We start from the raw sequence: 27,653 nt of genomic DNA on the forward strand, positions 1-27,653 counted from the left end.
TAGGTAGGTAGGTAGGTAGGTAGGTAGGTAGGTAGGTAGGTAGGTAGGTAGGTGTGATGTGAATGTTGATGGGAAACTCCGGAATGCTTTATTTTTTCAGTGAATCAGGAAGTAGAAGCTGAGGGACGATGAAGAAGGGATTCGCAGTTTGAGGTAAGGGTGGGAATTAAGCAGTCGCATACGAGAGTAGGAGAGTGAATGAATTGGGGGGAAGTAACGATTGCTGAGTAGCCCTAAGGAGCCACCTGAGCGTGTTGGGGTTAGGAAGTGAAATCGGCAGTAAAAAGGCTTTTGCAGGTCGACAGGAGTATGAGATTCCCAAGAGGGCGCTCGCGGGCTGGACCCTGACGGCCGATTGCTGAGTAGCCCTAAGGAGCCACCTGAGCGTGGTGGCGTTAGGAAGTGAAATCGGCAGTAACAAGGCTTTTGCAGGTCGACAGGAGTATGAGATTCGCAAGAGGGCGCTCGCGGGCTGGACCCTGACGGCCGAGTCCCTGAGATTCTCAGAATAACGCGGGAGAGTCTCCAAGGAAAGAACTAGAAAACAAACTGCTTTTTCCTTCTGCAGAGACCGAGATACCTATTTACCAAAAGTACTGACGCTGTGAGCAGGATTCGAACCTGCGCGGGGAGACCCCATTGGATTTCGAGTCCAACGCCTTAACCACTCGGCCATCACAGCCGCGTGCGGGCTCGGCCCTGCGCAACTATAGCTGCCTATCAACACGCCCGCCTCCAGCCGGCTCCACCCCCGTGCCTCCAGACGCCAGCGTTCGTGCGCCTCGGCTCGGTGGCGCAGACCATGCCTTCTCTCCAGCAGCCGTCAGCTGCCCCGTTGGAGTGGCAGCTTTCCCATTCTCCCTCTCCTACCCGAGCATAGGATGGAAACAAAACGGGCCCAAATCCGAGCCCTGTCTTCCATACCCTTGAGGACAGACCCTGAGATGCCTACTTCCTGCTACTTCATGAAAGCGAAGTGAGAATCTGTAGCTTCCAATACACACTAAAAGTGCAGGGGAACGGAGTCCCAAAGACGGATTGGCTTGTTAAGAACCACACAGAAAGGAACTTTGAAAGTGGAGAAGTGCACTTGCAGCAATAATATATCACTCCCCACCACCTCAGGCACCGCTGGGATTCGAACCCAGGATCTCCTGTTTACTAGACAGGCGCTTTAACCAGCTAAGCCACAGCGCCGGGATAGACTAAGTACGCCTTAAGATAAATCAACTGTTAGCGGGTGACAGTAAGTGATAATCAGTAAATAAGTGTCTGCAGCGGTTCTTCAGCGACTCATCCCTTCCTAAGCTACCTCTTCCTTTTCAGGTTCTGAGCCAGAGAGTTCATGCTTTGCTCCTCCATTCTTCCAAACCTTTGGGGCCAACTCAACCATGAGTGAGCACATGACTCCATGTGTCCCTTAGCTACCTAGACTGACCTGCTGAGGGGCCCTCTCTGTGCGGTGACCAAGCAGCCAAGGAAGGCCGGGCACGGTGGCTCACGCCTGTAACCCCAGCACTTTGCGAGGCCAAGGCGGGCAGATCACCTGAGGTCAGGAGTTTGCGACCAGACTGAACAACGGTGAAACCCCCTCTCTACTAAAAATACAAAATTAGCCGGGCGTGGTGGTGGACACTATAATCCCAGCTACTCGGGAGGCTGAGGCAGGAGAATCGGAGAATCGCTTGAACCCAGGAGGCGCAGGTTGCAGTGAGCGGAGATGGCGTCATTGCACTCCAGCTGGGTGACAGAGTGAAATTCCGTCTTTTTTTATTAAAAAAGGAAGCCAAGAAGACAAACACCCTCGAATACCTCAAGGCACAACGGGGTTAAGCGGGCTTCCTCTGCCTCGTCCACTTGTGACCTGGGCTGGGGCTCACCCAAGCCCTTGGCCACACGTGCCTCTCATCTCTCCTTCCCAGGGTAAACCCAGCTGAGGCCATGCTAGAGGGGACAGCAGAGTCAGAGCTGGGTGTGGATGTAGGAGGCTCAGCAGGGCCCTCACCTGGACAGGATGGGGGGAGAGGATGGGGGTCTTCAGGGGATAGCCCTGTGCACCCTCACTACAACCTTCCCGGAAGCAGGGCTGAGCCTCTCCTCGACACGCTCCCCTCACCCCAACCCCAAACTTCATTCCACAAAGTCCTGGCTGTTTTTATCTTTTTGTATTAAAAAAGTAGTAACAGACACAAATATCAAAAACACAAATGCCATCGGCAGAGGGTACAGCTGAGAACACCTGGGTCCCACCTGAGGGGCAGCACCAGGGACTCCATGGTCCACCAACCTCCCCCACCCCCGAGCAGCTAGGGGCTGGATCCCCCAGGTCCTGCTTGGGCCTCAGGCTCTCCTCCCATTTGGGGAGGAGGTGAGAGAGACAGCTGTCTCCCCCGATAAATTAAGTGCAGCCCCAACCCTCAGGAGTCGGATTCAGGCTCAGCTGGGATATGGAGAGGCCACTTCAGCAGCCTGTCAGCAACTCTGTCCAGGGGAGGGAAGGATTCCTCTCCAAAGGTGGGAGGTGACACTCCTCTGGGCTGGGCTGGGCTGCGGAGTTCTGCTCTCTGCTCCCTACGAGGCCAGAGGCAGCCCCTGGATCCTGGGCTGGTGATGGGGGTCCGGCCCCCTATGGTGGGAGAAGCTGGGGCAGTTTCCCACTGGTTGGTCCAGCCACATCTGAGTTCTGAGAATTCAGACATAGGAGAAGAAAGCATCTTGTGGACTCCTGGAAATGGTCCCAGAACGGAGTCTAGCTCGTGCCGTTTCCTGCTGTAGGTAAGGCTGGACTGGCTGAGCTCCTGCCTTCTTTCTCCTCCTCCATGGCCAAGTCCTGAGAGCTTGAGGCCTTGGCCCCACCTTGGGCCCGGGCCTCCTCGCAGCCCTCACCCTCACCACTGCCGCCACCACTGCTGCCCTGCTCGCCTCCACCCTCTTCCATGGGCTCCAGCCCCAGTCCGTCCAGCTCTGAGAAGAGTGGGTCATCAGGGTGACCAGGATCTTGGGTGCTGCTCCCACAGTCCACACAGGCCTTGTTAAGAGAAATGGACATGAGGGAGTCAGAGAGGGTCCTCACTGCTAACCTGTCAGCCCAGCTTCCCACCCCCAGCCCACTGTGCTTCCCGAAATGTACTCCCAAGAAGCACCAGCCCACATACATGCACCTGCGGTCCAACAAGGTTGGAAGGTGCCTTGTGCCCTCTACCCAGATGCCGTTACAGGAGAGTCATAACGCACATTAGCATAGGATAGGCTGAGAAAAGTTCTGCAAAGACTCATGCGGCTTAATAATAATCCACAGCAAATTCAGTGGAATCAACAGTCTTCAGAATTCATGATCCAAGGATATTGAGATCAGCTCTTGGCCTCGATCCCTTGAACTTGACAAGCTCAATTCTTTTTTCTACCCGTCCCAGGCTTCTCTCACCATCACATCAAGAGCCCGAGGCAGTTGGCCCTTCCGGACCCAGGAGTGCACAGCGCCCAGTTCCCGCCGCTGGTCCTCAGAAAACCGAGGCTGCTGCTTCTGCATGGCTCGGAGCCGCTCTCGATCCTCCTTCAGCACAGAGGTCATGTCCCTGCCCGAGAAGGGGTTCAGAAGGCAGAGGCTGGGATCCAGGACCCAGACCAGGACCTGTGAAGCTGGCATCCTTCCTCTACCACAACTCCCCACCTCATGCTCCTCCCCTAAATCAGGGCTATGGGAGGTCAAAGCTCCCAAGACCAGGAAACCTGCTCTCCTCCTGGGAGGAACTAGTAACAGAGATCCAAGGGGCAGGGAGAAGGATAGGAACCATCTACCCTACCCAGGACAGAGCTAGTCCCAGAAAAGAAAACTGCCCCCCTACTACCTCTGAAAGGAAGGCCAAGAATGCCTCTGAAATGCCTCACCTGGAGGGTACCTGGTAAGTCATCATGACGCGCTGGTCAGCATTGGCCATGAGCAGCCAAATGGGATCCTGGAGCACGTACTTGATCACCTGGTCCCCCGGCTCAGCCCCGCCCCGAGCAGCCCCAGCCTCAGCCTCCGAAGAGTCGATGCTGCCAAAGTATTTGCTTGTGTGGCTGCTCTGGCTGCTGCCTGAGAAGTGGGGGCAGACCAATGGAGTCAGGCTGGCTGCATGCCCACTCTGGGGGCCTCACAAGGCCTCCCTCAAAGGCCACATGTCCATCCCAGTGGCCTTAGGAAGCTCCACCAAGATGGCGCCTGGGCTCCCGGCTCCCCAGTCACTGCCCTACCCTGGGAGGTGTTGGAGGCGGGGCACTCACGAGTGATGCTGGCTGAGGTGCTGCCCCCCTCATGGGAGCCTGAACCAGACCCAGAGCCCAAGCCAGAGCCCAAGGAGCCCGAGGCTGCAGAGCCTGTGCCGGAGCGCGAGTCCTCTTGCAGCAGCAGTTCCAGCAGGTCGCTGGAGCCGGAAAGTGCGTCCTGATTGGAGGACTCAGTGACCTCCACCTGGAGGAGGGGAGGGGGGCAAAGAGGGATGAAGGGGTCAGCACCTACACCTCCCTTCAACTGCTCTCACTGGTTGTGGGGAGAGGCACATCCAACCCCAGTGGTCTCTGCTCCCCACTTCGTGACAGTAGGGCCAGGCTGAGAGAGAAGCAAGCTGGCGAAGAGTGGGGATATGAGGCCAGACCCTTTCCAAGTGGCAGATACTCCTTCAGAAGTTCCTGAGATGTCCTCACCACCTGTCAGACAGACAGGACTCTCCCTTCAATGAGGAGTTAGCCAATTTCTGCCTCATTCAGAAATTCAGCTGGGGTCTCCCTCCACCTCCCGGAGGCTGACACACTGGCCTGGCAGAGGCAGCAGGCAGCATAGGGTATAGCAGGGGGGCGGGGCCGGGGTGGGGGCTGGCGGGCGGATGCAGGGATCAGTGCTCACCAGTCTGGCCTCTGGCTCAGCGGCCTCCTCAATGGGAGGTGGGGGCCCAGCACTGCTCCCAGGGCCCCCTACACCAGCAGCCCCCTCAGCACGGGGGAGCTCCTCGAGCTGCAGCAGATTGAGCTGGAGTGGAGAGCTGCATCTTGAGTTGAACAGTGGAGAGTCCGGGCGGCAAGGAGGGCTTGAGGGGAGGGCAGGCAAGGATGGAGAAGGGGAGTGCGAGGCAGGAGTGGGAGGCCCTTCAGCAGGGGTCTGGGGTGCCCCGTAAGGATAGCTGGATGGGGTTGGGAACAGATAGTTAGGGAGCACCAAGGCCACCATTGGGGTCACCAGAGGGGTGGGGAAAGCAGCCGGGGGCACAGATGTGGGAGCAGGGGGAAGAGGCTGGGGGCCTCCTCGAGGGGAGAACACTGGGAGAGGGTAGGGCTGGACAACTGCTGGGAAGGGGGTAGTGGCTGGTGGGGCAGGCCAGGGGGTGGAGGGTGGCACAGGTGAGGGGTGGGAGACATAGCAGGGCGCTTCAGCCCGAGGGTTCTGGTGGTGGCGTGAGCGTTTGGCTTTGGATCGGCAGTGGTGTCGGCGGCTTGGGGGTGTGGGGCCGTGGTGGCAGCCTGTGGGAAAAGACTAGGGTTAGCCAGGGCCTCCACCTGGGGTTAGTGCCCCTGCTACCCACACTGCCATGACAACTCTGACCAGGGAGAGGGCAGGCCACGGCTCCAGAGAGAGCTTCTCAACCCACACAGAATGGGAGGCTCAGGAGGTGGGGCACCTTCAGGGAAGAATCACAGGAGCCAGGGACAAGGGGATTTATTGAGAAAGGAACAAGGCCAGGGAGAGGTTACAAGAGGGGTCGAGCTGGGGGTGTGCGGAAGATGGAGGCACGCTGGCAGATGGAGGAGGCAGGGTTCGTCCATGGATACATGGACAGGTGGCTCTGGTCCATCCGCCAAACTCCTGCGGGCGCTGCCAGCATAGGCGTTCCTCCTGCCCATCCAGGCCGTGTTCTGCCTAGCTTGCGATGGAGTGAAGAGGGGGGCTGGAAAGCCCAGTCCTGAGTCCTGCGTCTGCCTGCAGGGGGTCTCCCTCAGGCACCTGGAGGGGCTGCCTTCCACCTGCCCTTGAAGCCCAGACCCCACCCAGAGTTGGCCCAGAGTCTATGCATGTCTCTTCATTAGTGACAACTGACTCCTAAGTGGGCATACTTCCTGCCCCTGCCCCCAGGCTAGGCCTGAAGTCGCCTACGTGGAGCACAGCACTTCCGCCTGCCCGTCCCAGTGCCATCCCCCCAGGCTGCCCTCCTCTGGCTGCAGCCCGGAACCCCGGCCTAGTGGGGAGAAGCTAGCGAGGGGCCTGTCCCTAGGCAGGGCCTCCTGGTGGAAACCACCAGCTCCTGGGTCCCTGGAGCAGAAACACCTCCCTTAAGATCCACCCCCCGACGGTCCAGTCCTAGACTGGGCAAAGGGCAGGCTCCGGCAGGCCCCAGGTGGCTACCTCGCTCGCCAAGGGCTGAGGGCGCCGTGGAAGAGCTGTCGAGTCCACGCAGCCTGCCCAGGTCTCGAAAGCGGCTGAGGAAGGCTTGCTCTTCCTTCTGTGTGTGCAGGGACAGCACGGCCTTGGTCAGCCCCACTGGACGGTAGGCATCTGGGGCCGGATCAGGGGCCACTGTGGGGCTGGGGGCTGGGCCGGGGGCTAGGCCAGGCAGGTCCTCCATCATGATGATGTCTGAGGAAGGTGAGATACAGAAAGGTCATCAGAATCACCTCAGGGGTCAACAAATCCATACCACACCCTCCCTGTCCGATAGCCTAGCCATCCCCTGGTGGCTCTGCCCCACAGCCGAGCCTGGTCCCCATGTACATTTCTTGGTCACCTCTCTGCCAAGGGCTGGCCCTGGGTCCTCCGCTCCATGCAAAGCTGGCCCAGAAGAAGAGATGATAGATACTCAGGTCCCTCCAGTGGCCACTCCCCTCCAGAAACTCTACTGGGATGACCCCCTCACCACTCTCGTCGGAAGAGAAGCCCACCCCTTGGCTTTCCCTCACATTCTGTTTCTTTCTTTCTTTTTTTTTGAGACAGAGTCTCGCTCTTTCTCCCAGGCTGGAGTGCAGGGATGCGATCGCGGCTCACTGCAACCACCAGCTCCTGGGTTCAAGCGATTCTCCTGCCTCAGCCTCCCAAGTAGCTGGAACTATAGGCGCCCGCCACCATAGCTGGCTAATTTTTGCATTTTTAGTAGAGACAGAGTTTCACCATGACGCCCAGGCTGATTTCGAGCTCCTGATCTCAGGTGATCCTCCTACCTCAGCCTCCCAAAGTGCTGGGATTACAGGCCTGAGCTACCGCGCCCAGCCCCTCACACATTTTCAAGGTCCATATCCAAAGACCCTTCAGGGAGCTTTAATTTTCCTCGCCTCCAGACCCTCTGTGGTCAGCACCTCAGTGCAAACCCCCTACCCCAGACTTTGTGTTTCAACTGACAGTAACAAGACGAGAAGCAGAACAGGGGAAGGGCAAAGCCGAGAAGCCTGGCAGGGAGGGGAGAGCAAGAAGCAGCAGCCCCAAGCCCCACGTCAAGGGAGGCCTCCTTCTCTCCATCAGGGGCTGGAAGGGAGGGGAAAGGCAGGAAGGAGGGAGCTCTAGCTGGGAGACTGGTGGAGCCCAAGCACTGCCCCCCAGCTCCACGCCCATACCCGACTCCGGGGGCTTCTTGTCTCCCACATGGACGATGGTGGAGCTGAAGCTACACTGACTGGTGACGGACACCACGCTCTCCGCCTTATTGGCCAGGGCGAGCGGGCTCAGGGTGCCTCCCACCACTGGCTCCTTCCGTGGGGTGGCCCCCTCCCCAGACAGCACTGCTGACGGCGGATCTGTGCAGAGAGATGGTGCCAGTTACCATCCCCACCCCACTGGGAAGTCAGGAGAGAGGATCCCAGGGAAAAGGGGAAGGGGATGGTGGTAGGGAACAGTCTGGAGACCAGGAGGCTGGGGAGGAGGGCAGGGCACAGCAAGAGGGCCCAGAAGCAGAAGGGAAAAGACACAGGGCCACCAGGCCAGGACGGGGCAGTGGGAGCAGGGTGCACTGGGTCTGTACCTTTCTTGGTCCCCACAGGGACTGGACCTGTCCTCTGCTTGTCATCATCAGAGGCTGAGGAGGTGGTATAAGAGGAGGAGGAGGCACATTTACGCTTAGTGGTGCTGGGGAGGTTGCAGCTCTCCAGGTACCTGGTGATGGACACAGCAGAGGACATCAAAGCAGGGCTTGGGGTGGGCAGGGGTGGAGCCCGAGGTGGAGAAGATGCCTGGCAGGCCTTACCTGAGGATGCTGTCCAGGCAATTGATCTGTTGGTAGGAGCAGCTGGAGGCTTCTTTCCTCTCGGCCTCCTCAGGGGCCAAGGCTAGCGGGGCCGGGATGGGAGCAGAACCCGTCTCCAGCTCTGGGTCTGGAGATTGGCAGGGAAGGGCCCTGGCCTTGAATGTGCCTGTAGCTGCGGCAAAGAGAGAAAGAGGAAAACAGTCTTCTCAAGCTCACATGGAAAAAACAGCAAATGGGTTGGGGGTGAAGGTCAGGGGACCCCCCAGGTCTGTCTCTTCACCCATACATTGTCACCAACTCACCAGGGAGGCGAGGCCGGGGCTGAGGCCGGGCCCGAGACTCAATAAAAAGCTGCTGGCCCTGGTGCTTCACCAGATGCACATCCTTACAGATCTGCTGGAAAGTCACCTGCAGGACAGCACCACAGTGAGCAGAAGCAGGGGGTGTGGCCAGTGTCAGGGGCCAAGGGCACAATAAAACAAGAAGGTACCAGTGGGGAGGCACAGACGCCTTGAGGAGAGCAGGGTAAGAAGGAAATGTCAGGAAGGAGAGGGCAAAGGGGGATCGGGCAAGACTCTGGGACTGGCAGTGCTGGTTCCGAGGAGGAGAGGGGAAAGGGCGATGACAGAGTGAGGTGGGAGCAGGTCACTCACTGGCGCAGGAGGCCCAGGCCCCTCTGCATCACCACCGTTGCTATCACTGGAGGAGCCAGGGCTGTGGAGAGGGCCTGGGGATGTCACGGGGCCGACTCCACAGAGTCCTGTGGGGCTGGGGCTGTGCACGGGCTGCAGCAGGGAGAGGGCAAGTTAGATGGCTTGATCCCACTTCCCACCCCCTTCCTCACCACCCACGCTTCCTCTCCGCTACTCTCACCTGGAGCAGGAGCCGGTGGATCTGCTCTGACAGCTCCTGGATATCAGTGTCCAGGGTCGGAGCTGGGCTGGGGGCCGGGGGAGTGAACACATCCTCATTCAGCGGGGCCCTGTAGGGTGGGGAAGAATGAGTCCAGCCCTGGCCCAGTCCTGTCCCCCACCACACTGCCCTATCCCCAACGCCAGCTCAGGGACATGGCCCACTTACGTGCGTACTTTGTGGCGGCCCAACACGAAGGCTACCTTGCGGCTCCAGGGATGCACAAAGCCAGCCCAACTGGTGTCCATGGTGACATACTCCCCGTTGCGGGCACAGAAGCGGATAGGGGAGTGGTCAAAGGGCTGGCCCGCCAACTGCAGGACTGATGGAAGTGGGAAAGGAGGAGGGGTCAAAGGGAGGGAGAGCTGAGTAAGGGGGAGGCCATGGCACTGGAGATCCAGGAGACCAAGGCACCAAGAGACCCAACCAGAAGAGCAGCCATTCAAAAGCCCGGGACAGTGGGAAGGGAGAGCAGGGCAAGAGGAACTCACTCTTCTTGTGGATAGCCAGCATGAGGGGTCGGTCCTCAGGGTGCAGGAACAGGAGCACTGGGGCCCCCAGGAGGTCCTGGGGCAGGTAGCCCAGCAGGGGGGCAGCCCTGAATAGGAAGGAGGCATCAGAGTAGCCGAGGCCTCAGCCCTGGCTGCCCTCCTCTCCTCTAGGTCCTATCCTCACCTTTCATCCACATCCTGGAAGAGGCAGCTGGGTGTGTGCCGTGTAGTGAAAATCCTTTTGTCAGGGGGTATCCGGGGAGCTGAGGCACAGAAAGTGTGGTCACTGGGTTTCGTCCAGAATGCCCAACTCCTCAGCCCTCCACTCTGCCTGGGCCCAGGCTGGCTGACGATCTGCCACACAGCTCTGCCCTGGGCACTATGGGCCCAAAGATGGTCTGGGCCAATCCTATGCCCTGTACCAGTAACACGACTGAGAGCAAGCAAGGCATTCTCCTCTGCCCTCCTCTAGCTCAGCGATCTTATTCAACTCTACCTCTACAAGGAGCTCAAATCCTCACCTTTACAAAAGCTTTTCTTGTTCCAAAATTCAAAGGGTCTAGCTAAGCCTCCCAAATTCATGCCTGACCATGAGGAAATGTCCTTCCTCCCAGCCCCCACCAGGCCAGGGCCCAGACCTGCTCACCTTCGTAACCCGAGTGGATGCGCTCTGCAATCAGCAGGCAGCACGGCTGTGCAGGGGCCCCATCTGAGACCCGGATCTTGGTCACATACGGGGTTAGGCGGAATGGCTGGTACCGAGGCCCTGGATCCCGGTCAGGACCTCCTCTAGCAAAGGAGAGAGGAGCATTAGGGACTTTCAACAGAGAGCCACCCATTCTTCCAACCACAAGATCACAGCACACAACAGCAAGGGGCAGAAAGAGGCAGAGGTAGGCCGGGCACAGTGGCTCGCGCCTTTAATCCCAGCACTTTGAGAGGCCAAGGCAGGCGGATCACCTGAGGTCAGGAGTTCAAGACCAGCCTGGCCAACACGGTGAAACCCCGTCTCTACTAAAAATACAAAAATTAGCTAGGTGTGGCGGCGTCTGTAATTCTAGCTACTTGGGAGGCTGAGGCAGGAGAATCGCTTGAACCTGGGAGGCGGAGGTTGCAGTGAGCCGAGATCATGCCACTGCACTCCAGCCTGGGCGACAGAGTGAGACTCCCTTTCAAAAAACAAAAAACAAACAAACAAAAAAGGAAGCAGAGATCTTCTCCACCTCCCCTCACCTACCTGATACGACAGAAGACAGACTTCTCCTGGGTAAAGTCCCTGAGGCCTGAACCTGAGACAGACAGGAGAGGAGTGAGCACAGCCTCCCGCCCCTTCCCTAGGCTGCGAAGAACCCACTAAGGGAAAGTCTGGGTCCCCTGGCCCCTCACAGCAGGAACTTCCTGGGACTGCTCAGGCCTCCTCACAGTGCTTGGGCACCTTACCTGCTGAGGCCCCTGTGCCCCAGGTGGGCAGGCGAGATGGAGCAGTGGAACCATAGAAGACTCCCACATCCTGGGGAGCCAGGAGCTCGGAGAAGCGGGTACCCCGGAACACGTCCCGCTTGCAACGCAGCAGGACAGCAGCCTGCTCCGAAATGTAGACGATTCGGCCCGTCAGGAAGGAGACAGCCACTGAGAAGGTATCCTGGCAGGAAGGGGAGAGCAAGAGCAGATTCAAGAGCCGCGGGAGAAGGGGTAGGGGTGCGTCAGGATGGAGAGGCCAGGCGGCCGCTGACCTGGTTACGAAGCGTGTACTCAGACGTGATGTGCTCCAGCTCCTCCAGGGTATAGGTGGACATGTCCATAGAGCAAGGCTCGCCCTCCTCCAGGCTCCACTGCTGGTAGTATTCCTGGTTGGCTGCAGGGTGGAGGCAGTGAGGCATTCAGTAAGGAGGCTGCCTCAACACAGGAGCCCAAGTCCTGGCCATTCCCTCTTGGGACATACCACTTACCCTGCACCTGCTTGACACAGGCCAGCGCGTACTGCAGCGTGGCCAGGGTCCCAGAGCGGCCCTTGCCCCGGCGCTCTGGTGGCAGTCGAAGCTTGAGCTCTCGAAGTGCTGTCATGAGTTCCTTCTGGGTCCTCGCCCGGGCTGACTGTTCACTGCTGCGGGGCCCACAGGGAAGGAGATAAAGACATTAGTCCCAGAATGTGGCCTGGGTCCCCAGACCTCTCCTCCAGCCTCACTCGACGTACCTGCAGCCACTGGTGGACGGGTTGTCCTGCTCTGAGCTGGCACTCAGGAGGCTGTAGGCAATGGAACTGCTAGGTGGGGATGGGCTCTGAGAGTTTGTGCTAGGAGACAGCAACAGGCCCAGTTACAGGTAGGGCCAGCAGTGTGAGGCCTGTCACCCAGCTCTGCCTGCTCACAAGACCACTCCTAGACCCAACATACACATCCATACGCACCTCTTGCTGCTCTCAGTGGTCTCCAGCAGGGCTGAGTCCTTGCCATTGCCTGAGGAGGAGCTGTGTGAGCTCCGCTGAGATGCACCCCTGGACTCATGCCCATTGGACTCATTGCCACTTGAACCATTGCTGTTGGCATCGGTGTCATCGGCCAGGCTGGGGCCTGGGCAAGGCCGGTGCTGTGGGGGCCCAGGGGATGGTACCCCCCCAGGACAAAATGATTCCCCAGGCCTGGGGTCCCCTCCCCCATCAGCCCCTTCTAGGGGGCCACTCATGTCTGGGCCATGGGGAGAACAGAACGGAGAAGGCGAAGAGGCCACCACGGATGCACGAGGGGGCCTGGAGGCCTGGCTGAGGGACTGAGGTGGAAGATTTAAGTCTCTGAGGGTTGACAAGTTCGATCACAGCCAGTACCTGGAGAGGGAAACCAGGAAGTAGAGCTTGCAGAAAGCTGGTTTGTTAACTCCAGAGCACCTGCTGGCTTTCCCCTGCCTGGCCTCAGGCAGGACTGATGGGAGTGGGACGCAGGCCTGGGGCTTCCAATGGGGAGTCAGGATGTTTCCCCTTAGGAGAAACCCCCTTAGGGGGGCTGCAAGTGGGAGAAAGTTCTCTGGAGCCTTCCTTCACATCCCCTGCCACCCTGGCCTGAGCAGTCGATAACTACGGCTGTCGGCAAAAACCTGGACACTTCCCATTCCCAAGTTCCCATTAGGTCTCCACTCTGCCTGGGCCTCTAAGGCCTCGGAGCAGGGGGTAAGCTGGTCGCCTCCTATATTTAGGCCTCCAGGCTAATTTTATCCGGGGGCGGTGCCACCCCCGCCGCACATGCGCGCCGACGTGCGCGGCCCCACCACGCGCTTCCGTCGCCGCCACGGTCGCCAGGGAAACAGACGTCAGCTGCTGAGCTCAGCGGTTGCTGGAGGGACCACAGGAGGGCAGGAGGAGCGACCCCTCCCCCATTTCCCGGCGGAAGTGGGGGAACGGCCCTCTCTCACACTGGTGGGTGCGGCCGGGGGTCACGCATCCCTTACATATCCCCAGTCCCAGGATGGCTCAGTGGCCGCACAAAGTGGGACGGCCTATTAGGATTCCAGGGTTGTCCTGGCTTCCCTAGGACGAAACACGATGGCCACCGCCCTCGGCGCAAAAACCCCTTAACCTGACTCTCGCCTGGATCCCAGTCATTCTGCTCAAGACAACACAGCCTTTCCTTCTTTAGCCCCTGCGCTGCTTCCCCACCGCGAGGACCGAAGCCGGCAAACTGCCATCGTCAAGGACCCGAGGATCCTCTCTCCTCAGTCCCCTACTTTCCTGGCCAGACCCCCACCCCAAGTCTTGGGCAGAAGAGGCACAACAGCCAACAGATCGTTCTTCCCCTACTCCCCGTCTAACCACACCCCCACTACTGAGCATTTTCTCAGCGCCAGGCGAAAAGGGAAGGTTGTGGCCAACAGCAGGAACTAGCGCTGGGAACGGGATGTTCCAGTCCGAAGTGGGCTGACATCACAGGCGGCGCAGGGCCAGGGACTGGAGAGCAGAGACACGGGGAGCGCCGAAAGCCTAATGGGGTCCTGGTACCGGGGCAAACCTGGGGCCCCTCGAGTAACGAGCAAGAAGACCGAGGCATGCCCGCTGAGTCGGCTGTGGGGCCGGGAAAAATGGGACAGGGAGGTGGGGACAAGCTGGAGGTAAGGTGAGTGGGTCAGGAGTGCAGACTCCCGGTGCAAGATTTCGAGGAGCACTTCGGTCCCCGGGGGCGGGGAGAGGGTGGGTAGCGGTAAGGACAAAAGTGTGCCCTCTGACTGGCTGGGCCAAAAGTAGCCCATCAGATTGGAAGTGGCAGCGGTCCGGCTCAGGGACGGAGATCGACCCCAGGATGGCCGCAGAGATGCCTACCTGGTCGCGGCAGTGTCCTCGGCCCGCCTGCCCGCCGCCGCTCCAGCCGCTCCAGCCCGCAGCCGAGTGGAAGCTCCACCGGGCGGGGAGGCGGGTTGCATAATGCCGGGCACTGCCCCCTCATTGGCCTCTTGCCGACGGAGCCGCAGGCCCCGCCCCCGATTGGCTGGGGATCTCTTCCCGGCGCCTGATTGGCTAGTGGCCTCCACTAAGGTCAGGGCTGTGTCACACACACGGGCGCACGTGGACCTGGGTGCTGGTGCTGGGCTGAAGAGCCTCAGACACCGCCCAGCCAATGGGCGCAGGACGCTTGCACAGTGAATAATGGAAGGGAGGAGAGAGGGAGGTACGCTGCGCCTCTTTAGGGAAAAAACCCGGGCCAGAGTAGGTGCTCAAGACTTGCCTACTTTCTGAACGCACTAGCCTTGCAGAACACATCTTGGCATCTTCGCCCTTCCAGTGGTGGGGAAAAGGAATGGCGCTGGGAGTTAGGCCACGCTGGATGAGATGGGTGGTCCTTGAGAGGAGGGGACAGACAGAAACCTGGCTGGGCCTCTCCTGGGTTCCTGTCCCAACCTTGTTCCTTCCCAACCTTCGTTCTACATAATGAAGCCTTTCAACCGAAGCACTTCCTCTGACACTTCAAATCGTGGGAGAGGACAGTTAAAGACCCACGTGTGATGGGTGGGTGAGTGGGTGGAGGAAAGATGCGGACAATGGAAGAAGCGACCAGAGCCAATAGTGGCTGTGAAGAGAAACAATGGCAGGTGCTTCTATGGCCACTCAGAGAAAAGGTCTCCGGGCAGCCTACGTGGTGTCTAGTACTTCCCTCCAGAGAACGCAGCCACCCACAGTTAGGGCTGCCCCAAAAGTGGGGGCCAGGAAGCCAGGACTACAGAGGGACCAAGGGGATGGCAGAGAGAAGAGGCCAGCTGGGGCCCTAGACAGAGAAAGGTGGGGTGGCAAGGGCTTCGTATTTCCACTGCTTGGAAAAGAGAAAGCCAAACTCCAGGGGCCCAGCCGGAACGTCATCTGTCTCATTCATTGCACTCTCCAGAGCCCAGGCCAGGATCTGACACATGGCAAGTGATCGATAAAAACGATAACATGATTTTTTTTTTTTTTTTTTTTTAAACAAGGATAGGTTGGGGAGGTGGAGAAAGAGTGTAAACAGGAGAAAGGGGGCTGGGAATTCTAACTCTTTTAAAGAGGGGAGCAGTCCTAGAAAGAGAACAGGGGAACGATTTGCAAGCAATAAAATGTTAGTCTGGGCCCAGGAGAACTGCAATTACACAGCCCCCTCCATCCAGGACCGTGATGAGTAGTTCCTCGCAGGGCTCCCTGGAAACGTGGGTAGTAGATGAACAGGCCTCCAAGCAGCTGCTGACATAATCATTGTGGGGGCACTCCCCTCACTGTCACGTGGCCTAAACTTTCCTGAACAATGAGGGGAGGGTGAAGGGGAGGGCTCTGTGGAAAAGCTGGGACAAGAGTGTGTTATAAATTAACCCAGAAAAATCGAAACAGGAAAAAAAAGATTCAGGAGCCTGGAGGCCAGGCGTGGTGGCTCACGCCTGTAATCCCAGCACTTTGGGAGGCTGAGGCAGGCAGATCACCTGAGTTCAGGAGTTCGAGACCAGCCTGAGCAACATGGAGAAACCCTCTCTCTACTAAAAAAAAAAAAAGATTCAGGAGGCTGGATTCTCAGTCTCCTCTCCCTGAAAATGATCCTCCCCACCCCAACTCATACTGTGGCCTTGGCCTTGTCTCATTTGCAGACACCTCTTCCCTGAAAACACAGTTTTTCTCCCCCCTCGGGGATTTAGGTGTGATCCCCCCTAACCTAGGCAGTCCTTGCTCTCCCGCCTCCATCTCCCTATCTGTCTTTTGCATACACAAAAGGCTCCAGCCCTCCAGCAGCCCCCGCTTGCTCCCAAGGCTCTTGTCCTGCTTCACCGTCCCCACAGTAACCAGGCCCTGCTGCCGTCAATGGAGGCGAGGGGGCGGGAGACAGCAGTGACGTCAAAGCGGAAGAAGGGGGCGGGGCGAGGCTGCCGGGGAATGTGGGGCAGGGAGGCTGGAGAGACTGGAGAGGCAGCGGTTTGGGAGGCGGCCAGCCCGAGAGGGCGGCGGCCAGCGCACTTGGGAACATCATGTTCTCTTGGCTGGTGGCCCAGGACATGCACCCGGCCTGGGCGCCTCCCCCAAACAAACGACAGCCGTCCTGTCCCAAAGCCAGGGATTCCTGGAGAGAGGATTAGGAGGAAGGGGGCCCCCTCCCCACACCTCCCCGCCACCACGCCTGGCTCTCTTTTCAGGACTCCCATCTGCCCGCTCCTCAGCTTGTTCCTGCAGCTCTGGCTTTTCCTCTCTCCCAAACTGTACACATCTGCTGGCCTGGTACCAAAGACCCAGGGCGGAGAAGCTGGAGGCCCAGACTCTGGGAGAGAATACGCACCTTTTTCTCCCTTCCAGAAGCCCTCCTTCAGAGCCTGAATCTCTTGTTATTATGGCAGCGGGGGCGGTCGGGGGATGCGGGGGGAGGGGGGGACAGGGAGGAGAAGGGGCCTAGGATGAGAAAATCAAACTGGGACAGAGCAAGTGGCCCAGTCTGGGGCCTGGATCCTGGGAGAGGGCTAGAAGGGAGGACTGAGGGAATTTGGACTGCTGCCTCAAGACCAGAAGAGCCAGGAAGAGAGAAATGGGACGCCATCAAAACTTGCAGAATAACTTGAGAATGTGAGACTAGTTCCCAGCCGCAGCAGGCACATAAATCTCTCACCATGACCCAGGCATTATGCTAAGCACTTTACATTATTTCATCCCCAGAACAACCCCGTGAGACAGGTATTATTACCCCTATTCCCGGGGCGATAACTAAGGCACAGAAGTTACTAAACTTGTCCAGTGCCTCATAACATGGTCTCAAGCTCTTAACAAATGGAGCCCAGGATTCAAAAATCTGAACTCTAATAATGGCTTGTCATTCTGGTTTCTTACCCTTCAGGAACCTGTGAGGTGTTAACCAACCTGTAAGCTGCATTCCAGCACTGGCAAACCTGGCCTCTCAAATATCCAGCCAATTCTAAGTTTGGTGCCAGGAACACAGACTCCATCCAACCCCTTTCTCTGCCTTAGGCCTGGTCCCAAGACACTGTTTGCACTCCCCACACACTTAACATCATAGCCCATTTTCCCAGGCTCCCAAAGTGCTTGAGATCACCCTAGCAGCCACCAGCCCCAATGATTTCCTACGAAGCCCACTTTCGCACTTTTCTTCCTTATGTCAGGCCAACTTTACAAGATGCCTGGCCTGGTTGTTTGTACAGACAGATATCAAAACACCCTGTTGGTGCCTCCCCACCTCCAGTGGCTCAGGAAGACGTGCACAGCCAATCTGCACAAACCCCAACCCTATCACTCCTCTCAGAACTCAATAGTTGCTACCCCACGTCTATTCTCAAGGACGACTCTGAGGCCTAAACCCTTCCGTTTAACATGAGAAAGACACGCGGAGCCGTAATGTGACTGGCTCTGGGTCTCACAAATTATCACACCATCCTTTCTCACATCAGCATGCCAACCCTTTGGTACCCTCCGATTTGCCCTACCAGGGCATCCCTCCCGTCTCCGAACCTCTGCCTCTTTCAAGTGTTTAAGGCGACCACCCAAACAGCAGCCACTGATCAATCCTCCATCAGCTCTCAAGGGTCCCGTTCCGGTACCTCCCTGGGAGCAGGGACTCCTTCAGTCCCGACCTGAAAGGAGCTCCCTCAGGTCGCAGAAGGCTTCCGAGCCCTTCCCCCCGGGCAGTCAAGTGTCCAGGGACTCTAGCGGGGCGAGGGATCTGATGTCACTAACTCCCACCCCGTCCCTCTAGACCGGAGTTCGTGGTCCCTACTCTCCACAACCATCAGAGCTCCCACTGCAGCTATCACGTATTTGCATGATCCCACACACACACTCGATTTAACACCTTCCCAACCGACCACACCACCCTGCAAAAGTCCACATCGACCGCCCCGCATCTCTCCCCCATCCCCGGGCACTCACCGCTCGGCGCGCAGGCACACTCCAAATTTCTTCTAAGACTTCTAGCATTACGCAGGCTGCTCCAAACCCGCCCACGGGCCGGGCTGCCACGCCCCCCACGCTTATTGGCTTAGGGGCGCCGACCCATGCCCCGTGCCGCGTGCAGCCGTCGGCCCCCCCACAGCCTCCATTGGCGCCTCCGGCCGCCATCGTCTTCTCATTGGTCAGCAGGCCAACGGGGGCGGGGGAGATACACGTGCGAGAGGGGCCGCCCCAACGCGGCGATTGGAAGCCTGACCGGAAGCCACGCCCCCCACACTTCTGAGGTTTTTATTGGCTGAGGAAATAACCCCCGACCTGCCAAGATTGGTGACGTCAGTGCCAGTCCTGCTCTCCAAGCTTTCTCATAGGCTGAGAGGTCTTGGAGCTGTAGGGTACACGTGCCGGCGGTCTCACGCGGCAGCTTGTTTACCCAGAAGCTGGGGATTTTCCTTGACGACACTCTTAACCACGGCTGCTAAATCTACGCAGGCGCAGCGAGCGTGACCTGCACGCAGGCGCAGACGTGAGCGGTGGCACAGAATAAGGCGCACTTTGTACAGAGACCCGGGCATGACAAGGGGGGCTCCAGCGCTGGGGTGCTGGCCCTGGGTTCCCGAGGCTCCCCGCAGCTGGAAGGTCAGAGCATTAGGGTGAAGCGGTCTTCAGATCTCAGCACGGTGTGTTGGTGACGATGAAGATGGGAGAGCCTCTTCCTGATTGTTTTCTGCGGGCCAGGCCAGGCGCTTCTCACAAACTCTGAGGCGAGCTCACGTACTCCCCGCGCCTCACAAATGAGACTGAGATCCAGAGAGGTTACATAATCTGTTTGCCTATAACACGCTAGTCAGTGACAAGGCTAAAACTTGAACTCAAATTCAAGTTTTAACTTCTAGGGCCGATGGGAACTCTTAAACCTGGAAGGGATTTGAGTTGAAGTGCGAAATCCTGAGCACTGCCTGGCATATAGTAAGACTTCAAGTTGGACATTAGGGTAATGATTGTGTACCTAATGTAAGAATCACAGTGGCTCACGCCTGTAACCCCAGCACTTTGGCAGGCTGAGGTGGGTGGATCACTTGAGGTCAGGAGTTCGAGACCAGTCTGGCCAATACGGTAAAACTCTGTCTCTACTAAAAAAAAAAAAAAAAAAAAAACCCACAAAAAATAGCCAGGCATGGTGGTAGGTAGCTGTACTCCCAGCTACTCAGGAGGCTGAGGCAAGAGAATTGCTTAAACCCAGGAGGGAGAGGTTGCAGTGAGCCGAGATTGCACCACTGCACTCCAGCCTGGGTGACAGAGCCAGACTGTCTCAAAACAAACAAACGAAAAAAGGCTGGACGCGGTGGCGATTCTCCTGCCTCGGCCTCCCAAGTAGCTGGGATTACAGGCGCGTGCCACCACGCCTAATTTTTTGTATTTTTAGTAGAGATGAGATTTCACCATGTTGGCAAGGCTGGTCTCGAACTCCTGACCTCAAGTGATCTGCCTGCCTCAGCCTCCCAAAGTGCTAGGATTACAGGCGTGAGCCACCGCGCCCTACCTAAAGTATACTCCCATTTGTTCAACATCCTGTTAAGTGGATTTTTTTGTTTTTTGAGACAGAGTCTCCTTCTGTCACCCAGGCTGGAGTGCAGTGGGGTGATCTCGGCTCACTGCAACCTCCACCTCCCAGGTTCAAGCAGTTCTCTGCCTCAGCCTCCCCAGTAGCTGGGATTACAGGTGCCCGCCACCACGCCCGACTAATTTTTTGTGTGTATTTTTAGTAGAGACACGGTTTCACTATGTTGGCTAGCCTAGTCTTGAACTCCTGACCTCGGCCTCCCAAATGGCTGGGATTACTGGCGTGAGCCACTGTGGCCGGCAACTCATTGTTGAAGCACCTGGGAAAAGGGATACTAAGATGCCACATCTGAGGCCTCCTGGACCTACAGGCTGTGGCAGTTCAGTGTGGGGTCTAAAGTCACGAGTCATACAACAGAATACAGAGGTAGTAGGCCATCTACCGGCAGCTCCACGACATACTCAGTTGTGTCTCTCTGAGCCTATTTAAACCAGTATTTACTAACCCCATCTGAGCGCTGGCACTGGGTTAGGCACAGAGGGGAAGAGATGCTTCACAGAAGTGGCCAATGACTTAATCTACTGCTGCAAGGGAGCCACTGCAGAGCATCTAGAAGTTAAATCGAGTAGAAAGGAGTCCAACAGCAGGAACGTGCCCCAGGAAAGGGAAACGAAACCTGGGAACTCTAGACCGTAGGGCTCACGGGGCTTAGAGACACGGGGGCTGGCTATGACACTTCCCATTACCAACTCCTACTGCACCCGTGTGGCCACTTTGAGAATCACATTTTGCCCAGCCCAAGGTCAGGGCCTCTTGCCAAATCCAGTCCTTTACCAATGTATCTTCTCAACCTTCCTGGTAAACCTTCCGATCCAATATTCTTCCCATTGGTTAAGAAAAGATCTTATTCTCCTCGCACCAAAAAAAAAAAAAAAAAAATAGAAAAAATAAAAAAGATCTTAGAACAGACAACACCTGTTTACTCATTACACATTTATTGTACATTTTCACAATCTGGATGCGCCACAGAATTGGGGGCATGGGGTGGGGGAAGAGGGGGGCAGGGGACACTGGGATAATATGGGGGGGTCTAGAACACAGCACCCCCACCCCCAGCATCTCTCCTACCCTTTCACACCACAGCTTAGATATCCCTGCTCCCCCTCCACACAGAAAACCTCGAGTGTGGGAGGAAGAAAGTTTGGGGGCCCCCTCCCGTGGCAGGTTAAGGGACTGTACCCTCAGACCCTTAAAATTGTGCCATTTAAAAAGACAGTAGACCCTTCCTCAATCACTTCACCCAATGAAAGGACAGCTCTCTCTGGGCTCAACAGCCCTGGAGAGGGGCAAGCATCCCCATATTCCAGCAAGTCCCATGCACACATTGGCAGTGACTAGTACCCCACCCTAAATTTGGGGGTGGGGGAAGTCAGAGGAGCTGGGAAGTGATGGGGGCAACACCCCCCAAATTGGGGAGGAGGGTTTTCAGTCCTGCCCCCAGCAGGGGTGAGGCCAGAGATTTCAGGCAGGAATTGGGGGGATTCTCTGCCCTGCCCCACTCCTCCCCAAGGCAGTGATGACCCCCCACACACTGGTAGCCACCCCTCCCAAAAGAGATCAATTGTGGCCAATCCCCAACTCTCCTGGTGGGAGGAGGAGGTGGATCAGGCAGATGGGAGGGAAACCCCATGGGAATGTCAGTTGAGTGCCCCACATGAAAACTGGGGAGCAGGAATGTGGGGAGAATCCCCAAGTGGCAGAATTATTGGTCCATCATAACATACTGAACTCCAAGACACTTACATACCAGCTGGGGGAGGGAGAGGGTACAAGAGGTTTGGAAAATGAGGGTAAGGGAGGCAAACTGGACTAGAAGAGCTAGGAGGAGGCAATGCTGGGGGATAGAGCAGCCTGGTCCCCCAAAAGCCCAGGCTCCCCACCATCTGCAAGTAATGTCGTGCAAATGAAAATGTGATACAAGGACAAATGGGGACTAACTCCTCAGTAAAAAAAGAAACACCGGTTGAGAGAAGAGTGATGGAACAAAAAGAAATGGAAAGGGATGGCAGTATGTAATGATACGCTAATTAACATGCTGGACACTCCCAAAGACCTTGGGATTCTTAGGACCAAGTGGGGCCAGTCTCAGGGCCTCCCAATGGATGCAAACAAGATGCACCTAGGGAAGCCTGGACAGGTGCTTTTTGTTTTTTGTGGTCTTTTTTGAGGGCGGGGCAGAGGGAGCATGACCAGGAGAGGGAAGAGGAAAGGCAGGCCAGGGTGGGAAGAAGGAGCAGCTAAATCTGAGGGAACAAGAAGGAGAGGAGAGGGACTATTGCATAGCAGATGCAAATGAAGGGACTTGGGGCTAGTCAGGAAGAAAGGGAAAGGGAAGGAAGGCAAGAGAGAGGAGGTGAAGGGAACCTCAGGAAGGGGTGTTAAGGACAACCGGAAAAATCTTCTAGTAATAAAACTACAAACAGACCAAATATATATAATATTATATATGTATAAATAACAGCTGGCTATTTACAGGGGGACACACACACGGACACACACACGCACGGATCCAGGGAAGGGGGGGGCTGAAAGATATGGCTGAGAGGTGGAGGAACGGCTGAGGGTGGGGGGAGAGGCCCTTCTCTAGCCAGGGCAGACTCCTCAGGGATTTAAGTGCTGAAGTAAACTGTGGAGAGAGGGGAAGAAGATGAGGAAGAGGGAGAGGGGAGAGAGAGAGAAAGAACGAAAGCAGTGTGTCAGGCCTGGCCCTGCTCCACTCCTCCCCACTCCCCAGCTGGCTGGCACCCCACCCCTCTCTTGGACTCAGTTTCTCCATCTACAAAGCAAGGGGTTAGACAGGTGGGTTCTGAGGTCCCTTCAGTTCCATGGTATGGCCTTGAGGCCACATACCATAATCCTGAGCCTCTGAGACCACAAGCTCTCAAATAATGGGGTGGTTGGCTTCCTGGTCACGTCTCAAGCCCCTGAGCCTTTCCTTTCTCCCACTCCTCAATTCCAGGGCTCTTAGACTGGGCTCTTAGGCCCAAAGGGTCCTCAGTGGATACACCAACTTTCCTATTTCTAAATGTTAACAAAACTGCCAAGAACCAGGCAAAATGCAGGCTAAATAACATCAAAGTTTTTGGCTCTAGATGAATCAGAATTGCCATTAGCAGCTATATGTGTTTTTGGCTGAAGAGTAAAAACTAGATTAATGACCTTCAAAACCCAGAATCCACTAAGGAAACCTCTCCAGGAAAAGGGCCCCGGCCGTTCCCAGCCTACTCACCTATGATGATGATGAGGATGATGGCGCAAATCACTCCCAAGATGATCATCATCTGGGGGTGAGAGGAGAGGATCAGCGAGACTAACTATGATACCCCATTCACCCGCCAGTCCTCCTTCCTGTCCCCATCCTTACCTTGAGGTTTTTCCACCAGTATTTGCGCTTGAGCTTGGCTGCACTTGTTTCAAACTGGGAGGCCCCTGCCTGGAGTGCATCTGCACGATCGTCCAGCTCCGACAGCTTCTGGTCCCGCTCCAGGACCTTGTCCACGTTCACCCTCATGATGTCCACCACCTGGGAGAAGGGCCCACGAGGCAGGGGAGTGTGCCAAGGCCCACCTCAGTGAGGGCAATCCTCAAACATGTGCCCACCGTGCCACACATGGAACATGCACCCTGATGCTGCCAGGTTAACATGCCAAGGACACACACAGTACATGCCTAGCACACCTGGGGACATGCAAGGAGCACACATCAGGGGCATGCTGGTGACATCTCAGATATCATAGCAACACCCTCCATGGCGCCTCAGGCGCTCTGTCCATCACCAGAGCACACCTGCCTAGGCTGGCACACCCCAGGCTAGCAAAGCTGATTAACACCCCCAGCACCCTTCCAAGTGCGTGCTGACAGGGAGACAGGGATGGGGCACGGTATCTTTGTCCGCAAACCCACAGGCGTGAAGTGTCATCACTCCCAAACCAACACGGGCCCCTACACCTAAACGCCAACCCCCAGGGTCCTTTCTACTGTTTTTGACTCCCCCTACTCTCACCTCATCCACCTGGGCCTGGGTCTGCTGCAGTCTCCTGTTACTGGTGAGATTTGGAGGGGGTGCAGGGGGGCCACCCTCCCCAGCCGGGGCGGCAGTGGGGGCCGTGGCAGCGGTAGCAGACCTGAGGAGCAGGGACGGATTAAGACCCAGGGCCTGCAGCCTCCCGGCCCCGCAGCCAGGGCTCCGCCCATCCACCTGTCCATCCTTGTCCCTCCAGTCCTCCTTTTCGGGAGGAAGGCCACCCGATGGAAGCCCTGGTCCAGGTCCAGCCTCGCCGCCGATGAGCTGCGTGACCTTGAGCGAGGCCCCCCCTCCCCCCGGCCTCAGTTTCCCCGCCTGTCAAATGAGGGCGACCTCACAGATGTGATCGGGGTCGACCCGAAAAGACAGGCGGCCGCGGTGACAGGGGTGGGGCGGGGCAGGAGGACACAGGGTCCGCTCCTTCCCGCGGCCATCGCTCGAGCCGGCCGGCCCGGGACGCTGGGCTTCTCGGCCGCCCGCGCGCAGTCACCGGCTTGGGCCTGGCCCCGGGGCGCGGGGAACGCGGGAGAGACCCCTGGCACTCCCCACGGTCGGCTGCCAAAGGTGGCGGCCGGTGCAGGGAAGCGCGGTGAGGGTGGCGAGCGGCCGACTCACATGGCGGGGGCAGCGGGCGGAGGACTTGGCAGCAGCAGTGATGGCGGCGGCTCGCGCTGGCTCCGACTGGCGCTGGCTGCCCGGGACGGAAAGATGGCGGCCGCGCGTCACCCGCATCCGGGCACTGCGGGCGGGGGCGGGGCGCCGCGGGCGACGCGTCGGGAGCGGGGCCGCGGGGGCGGGGCGCTGCGGGACTGGGGTCGTGCCGGGAGGGACTGCGGGTCTGGCGCCACCGTGCCCTGGCAGCTCTCTGGGCACTCGCGGGACCCCCAGGTGGGTTGCTGCGGCTTCCCTAAACCCACCGTCATCCCGCCCGGTCTGAGCACAGCCTTCCACAGCCGCCCCCAAACCTCTTGCCACCTGCCCCTTACGGCACACAGCAGCCTGGCCCCACACCTAACCCCCAGACCACTCCCTGAATCGTGAACCCAGTAAGCCGGCCTGCACCCCACACAGCCCAAGGTCTCGCCCCGCGCCCAGGTCCCAGCACCTAGCGACCCGCCTTCAGCACTTGGAATGGGCTGGGGTTGGGAAATCAGAGAGGGCCAGTACAGGCGCTGGGGAAATATCGACCGCGGGGACCCTGCTGCTAGGGTGGAGGGGAGTGGAGGAGATTGGTCCCAACCCGTCACCCCGCTGGTGGATGTCTCAGGAAGCCTGCGATCCCTGGCCACTGGGTAGGAGGGTAGGAAGAAAAGATGAGGCAGGCTCTTCCCGCCGAAACAAGTCCAGGGGGTGGAGGACGGAGGAGTGTCTACAGGGTGTGAGGAGGGGTTGCCCCGCCTCACGATTGAGGTTCAGACTAGGGGTACTTAACAGCTGGAGCAGGCTCGACTGAGGTGAGGTGAGCTGAAGACCCCGAGGAGGAGGGCACAAGGCAGCCGGGGGTGATGGGGGCAGGGGCTGCTTCACGTGGTGGCTGCTGACTGGCCAAGACCTAGCTTTGCCCCAGGCTTGGGTCAGCGACCCCGACTGCAGGAGAGGGCTCAGGCTTTGGTCCCAGGCACAGGGACCAAAAGGCTTTTTTTTCCTCTCATTTTTTTTTTTCTTTAGTAGTAGGCACAGTGGGTACAGTTTACAAGGTGCTGTTTTACATGCGTATTCGCCTCGCAGGTGTGACCTTGGACAGTTGCCCTCATCTCTCTGGACCCCAAATACATTGCATATGTAGATACTAAATCCATATTCGTTAAATGGCTTGCTGTGGATAACATGGAATATTGTCCCCGGCTGGTCTCCATTAGGCCCTCTAAGCAGACTCAGAGGCTGTGTACACTCCCACCCAGCTTGTCAGAGAAGATGGGACCAGGGGAGCTGTCGCTCTGGTGGAGTGCAGGGGGTCAAAGCAAGCCTCAAGGGTACAAGAGGCATTTTAGGCGAGGCCCTTTGAACCTGGGGTGGGGTTGCTTACTACATCCCTGGAAGGTGCAGGGAGGCTGATGGCCTTGATCCCTGAGACAAACAGGAACCAGCTTCGTCCCTCCCCCACCCTGGCTTCCCAGGGCCTCCGGGTGTGAGATCCACCCCCACTGCAGTGCCCCCCTCCCTCCCCACAGAAGCCCGGGGACTGGCTCTGTCACCAGAGGTGTCATTTCCCAGCTGTCTGGGGGAGGTGAGTGAGCAGGGAATGTGTGTGCTGGGTGTGGGAACTCAGCCCAATCTAAGAGAAGATACTCTTGGCTTCCTCCCACTCAGAGGAGCAGCCGCGTCCCTGATCCTTGTGCACTGACAGTCCCGGGTGGCTCAGCCTATGTGATGAGAAAGAAAAGAGCAGCTTCCATGGGGGTCTCAGATCATGCTATGGGATGCTGGCTCCTGCTTTTTGGTCTTGAGATGATTCTGCTTTCTAGTCAGAGAACAAAGATGCCAAATTCCAGCCTTTTAAGTTCAAAAGCTTCAGTGGCTGTCTGGGTATAAATAAGACAGGGAGGATTGGAAGAGGCAGGCACAGGAAGCCCTTCCGCCCCCAGTTGGACACCCTGCACTAACTGGGGGGAGCCTGGTGCAGGGCCAGGCAAGACATTTTGATGCTGGTTTGGGGGTGATGTGGAAGGGACAGAGCCCCAGATACACTGTCAAGACTGGGGGTCCTGCTATTGCTATTGGATTGTGGGGGCGGCGGCAGCAGAGTAGAAATGAGGGCACATGTGACCCAGGGAGATGAGGGGCCCAGGAGGATTCATCTCAGAGAGGGAACTCTCACCCAGCAGCCCCTTCTCACCCCACCCTACCTGGGCTGTGGCTCAGAGGAACTCCCCAAATTTAGATCAATGGTGGAGGTAGGGGAAGGAGTGGGATGACAGTGTTCACCTGGCAGTGACTGAGAGAATGTTTTCTGCAGGCAGGTAGAATGGAGACCCAAATAGAGGGAAGTCAAACGATAGAAAAATAATGTATTTGCGTAACTCAGATTTGGCTTCTTCATTGGCTTCAATTGCTGCGATAACTGACCAATGAATTTCTAGGGCACACCCCCAAGACTCATTCAAAGGATGTAGGGGCTCAAGGTGATTGTGATGTAGGCAACAGAGACACTTTCATAAAGGCTTTCTTTTAGTTTTAATTTTTATTTATTATTATTTATTTATTTATATTTGAGACAAAGTTTCGCCCTTGTTGCCCAGGCTGGCGTGTAATGGCGTGATCTTGGCTCACTGCAACCTCCACCTCCTGGGTTCAAGTGATTCTCCTGCCTCAGACTCCCAAGTAGCTGGGATTACAGGAGTGCACCACCACGCCTAATTGTTTTGTACTTTTAGTAGAGATGGGATTTCACCATGTTGGCCAGGCTGGTCTCGAACTCCTGACCTCAGGTGATCCAGCCACCTTGGCCTCCCAAAACGTTGGGATTACAGGCATGAACCACCACGCCCGGCCTTATTTTGTAATTTTTTTTATCTTCAGACAATTACTGGTTTAGAAGTTGGGATGAAAGGAGGCTGGGTCATTCCCACACTGACTCATGAACTTGCTCCATCCACGAGTCAAACCTGACTGAACTTATAATTAATTTCAGAGGCCTGTGTGTCCCTCAATGCAGCTTGTGAAGTAAAGGCTTTCTAATGAGTAATGGAAAGGCCAGCACCCCACCATTGCAATCAGCTGTGACATCTGGCGAACCCTCCAAGCCAGAAGGTTCTCAGAGTTGCCTGTCCAGCTCTGGGCTCCTGGAAGGAGGGGACACTCCAGGGACCCACTGTGTACCAGACAGTTGGCATGGATTGCCATGTGTGCTCAATTTTTTATTTTTATTTATTTTTGAGACAAAGTCTCACTCTTTTACCAGACTGGAGTGCAGTGGCGCAATCTCGGCTCACTGCAACCTCTGCCTCCTGGGTTCAAGAGATTCTCCTGCTAAGCCGGGCGCGGTGGCTCAAGCCTGTAATCCCAGCACTTTGGGAGGCCGAGACGT

At 57.3% G+C, this 27,653-nt stretch overlaps 2 protein-coding genes and 2 non-coding genes across 7 annotated transcripts; all 4 read right to left on the reverse strand.

The window, feature by feature from the left end:
• Positions 1-600: 600 nt before the first annotated feature.
• On the reverse strand, positions 601-682 carry TRNAS-CGA. Its single transcript has one exon. It is a non-coding gene; the product is annotated as a tRNA-Ser (tRNA).
• A 441-nt stretch (positions 683-1,123) lies between these two features.
• Positions 1,124-1,197, reverse strand: TRNAT-AGU. Its single transcript has one exon. It is a non-coding gene; the product is annotated as a tRNA-Thr (tRNA).
• A 949-nt stretch (positions 1,198-2,146) lies between these two features.
• On the reverse strand, positions 2,147-18,155 carry PER1 (period circadian regulator 1). 3 transcript variants are annotated; one of them, XM_023193167.2, is made up of 23 exons: positions 17,961-18,155; positions 12,012-12,425; positions 11,799-11,897; positions 11,554-11,708; positions 11,338-11,459; positions 11,045-11,246; positions 10,842-10,893; positions 10,251-10,393; positions 9,789-9,867; positions 9,605-9,711; positions 9,282-9,435; positions 9,075-9,183; positions 8,855-8,986; positions 8,504-8,609; positions 8,202-8,373; positions 7,980-8,110; positions 7,576-7,755; positions 6,377-6,607; positions 4,886-5,496; positions 4,267-4,453; positions 3,889-4,078; positions 3,425-3,575; positions 2,147-3,028 (listed from the first exon to the last, which is right to left on the reverse strand). In XM_023193167.2, the coding sequence occupies exons 2-23, from the start codon at positions 12,284-12,286 to the stop codon at positions 2,750-2,752; spliced, it is 3,867 nt and encodes a 1,288-aa protein (XP_023048935.1). In that variant the 5' UTR covers positions 12,287-12,425; positions 17,961-18,155; the 3' UTR covers positions 2,147-2,749. The 3 variants fall into 3 exon arrangements, with proteins under 3 accessions (XP_023048935.1, XP_023048934.1, XP_026312080.1); XM_023193166.3 differs by lacking the exon at positions 17,961-18,155 and adding an exon at positions 13,908-15,608; XM_026456295.1 differs by lacking the exons at positions 7,576-7,755; positions 17,961-18,155 and adding an exon at positions 13,908-15,608.
• A 1,596-nt stretch (positions 18,156-19,751) lies between these two features.
• Positions 19,752-24,367, reverse strand: VAMP2 (vesicle associated membrane protein 2). Of its 2 annotated transcripts, none has more exons than XM_023193165.1 (5): positions 24,242-24,367; positions 23,606-23,726; positions 22,967-23,125; positions 22,832-22,883; positions 19,752-20,451 (listed from the first exon to the last, which is right to left on the reverse strand). In XM_023193165.1, coding segments are annotated over exons 1-5 (339 nt in total). In that variant the 5' UTR covers positions 24,244-24,367; the 3' UTR covers positions 19,752-20,446. The 2 variants fall into 2 exon arrangements, with proteins under 2 accessions (XP_023048933.1, XP_023048932.1); XM_023193164.2 differs by lacking the exon at positions 19,752-20,451 and adding an exon at positions 20,521-22,228.
• Positions 24,368-27,653: the final 3,286 nt, after the last annotated feature.

Source organism: Piliocolobus tephrosceles, chromosome 16, assembly GCF_002776525.5.
Source record: "Piliocolobus tephrosceles isolate RC106 chromosome 16, ASM277652v3, whole genome shotgun sequence".
NCBI lineage: Eukaryota > Metazoa > Chordata > Mammalia > Primates > Cercopithecidae > Piliocolobus > Piliocolobus tephrosceles.

Bases quoted from the DNA above. Each gene is read 5' to 3' on its own strand.
- VAMP2 (XM_023193164.2), bottom strand. The intron at 23,126-23,605 runs GTGAGAGTAGGG...CCCTTCTCCCAG, and splicing joins CCCAGGCCCAGGTGGATGAG to GTGGTGGACATCATGAGGGT. The intron at 22,884-22,966 runs GTAAGGATGGGG...TCTCACCCCCAG, and splicing joins ACTGGTGGAAAAACCTCAAG to ATGATGATCATCTTGGGAGT.
- PER1 (XM_023193167.2), bottom strand. From the start codon at position 12,286: ATGAGTGGCCCCCTAGAAGGGGCTGATGGGGGAGGGGACCCCAGGCCT. The intron at 10,394-10,841 runs GTAGGTGAGGGG...CTCCTTTGCTAG, and splicing joins TCTGTCTTCTGTCGTATCAG to AGGAGGTCCTGACCGGGATC. The intron at 8,987-9,074 runs GTGAGAGTAGCG...TCCCTGCTGCAG, and splicing joins TCCACCGGCTCCTGCTCCAG to CCCGTGCACAGCCCCAGCCC.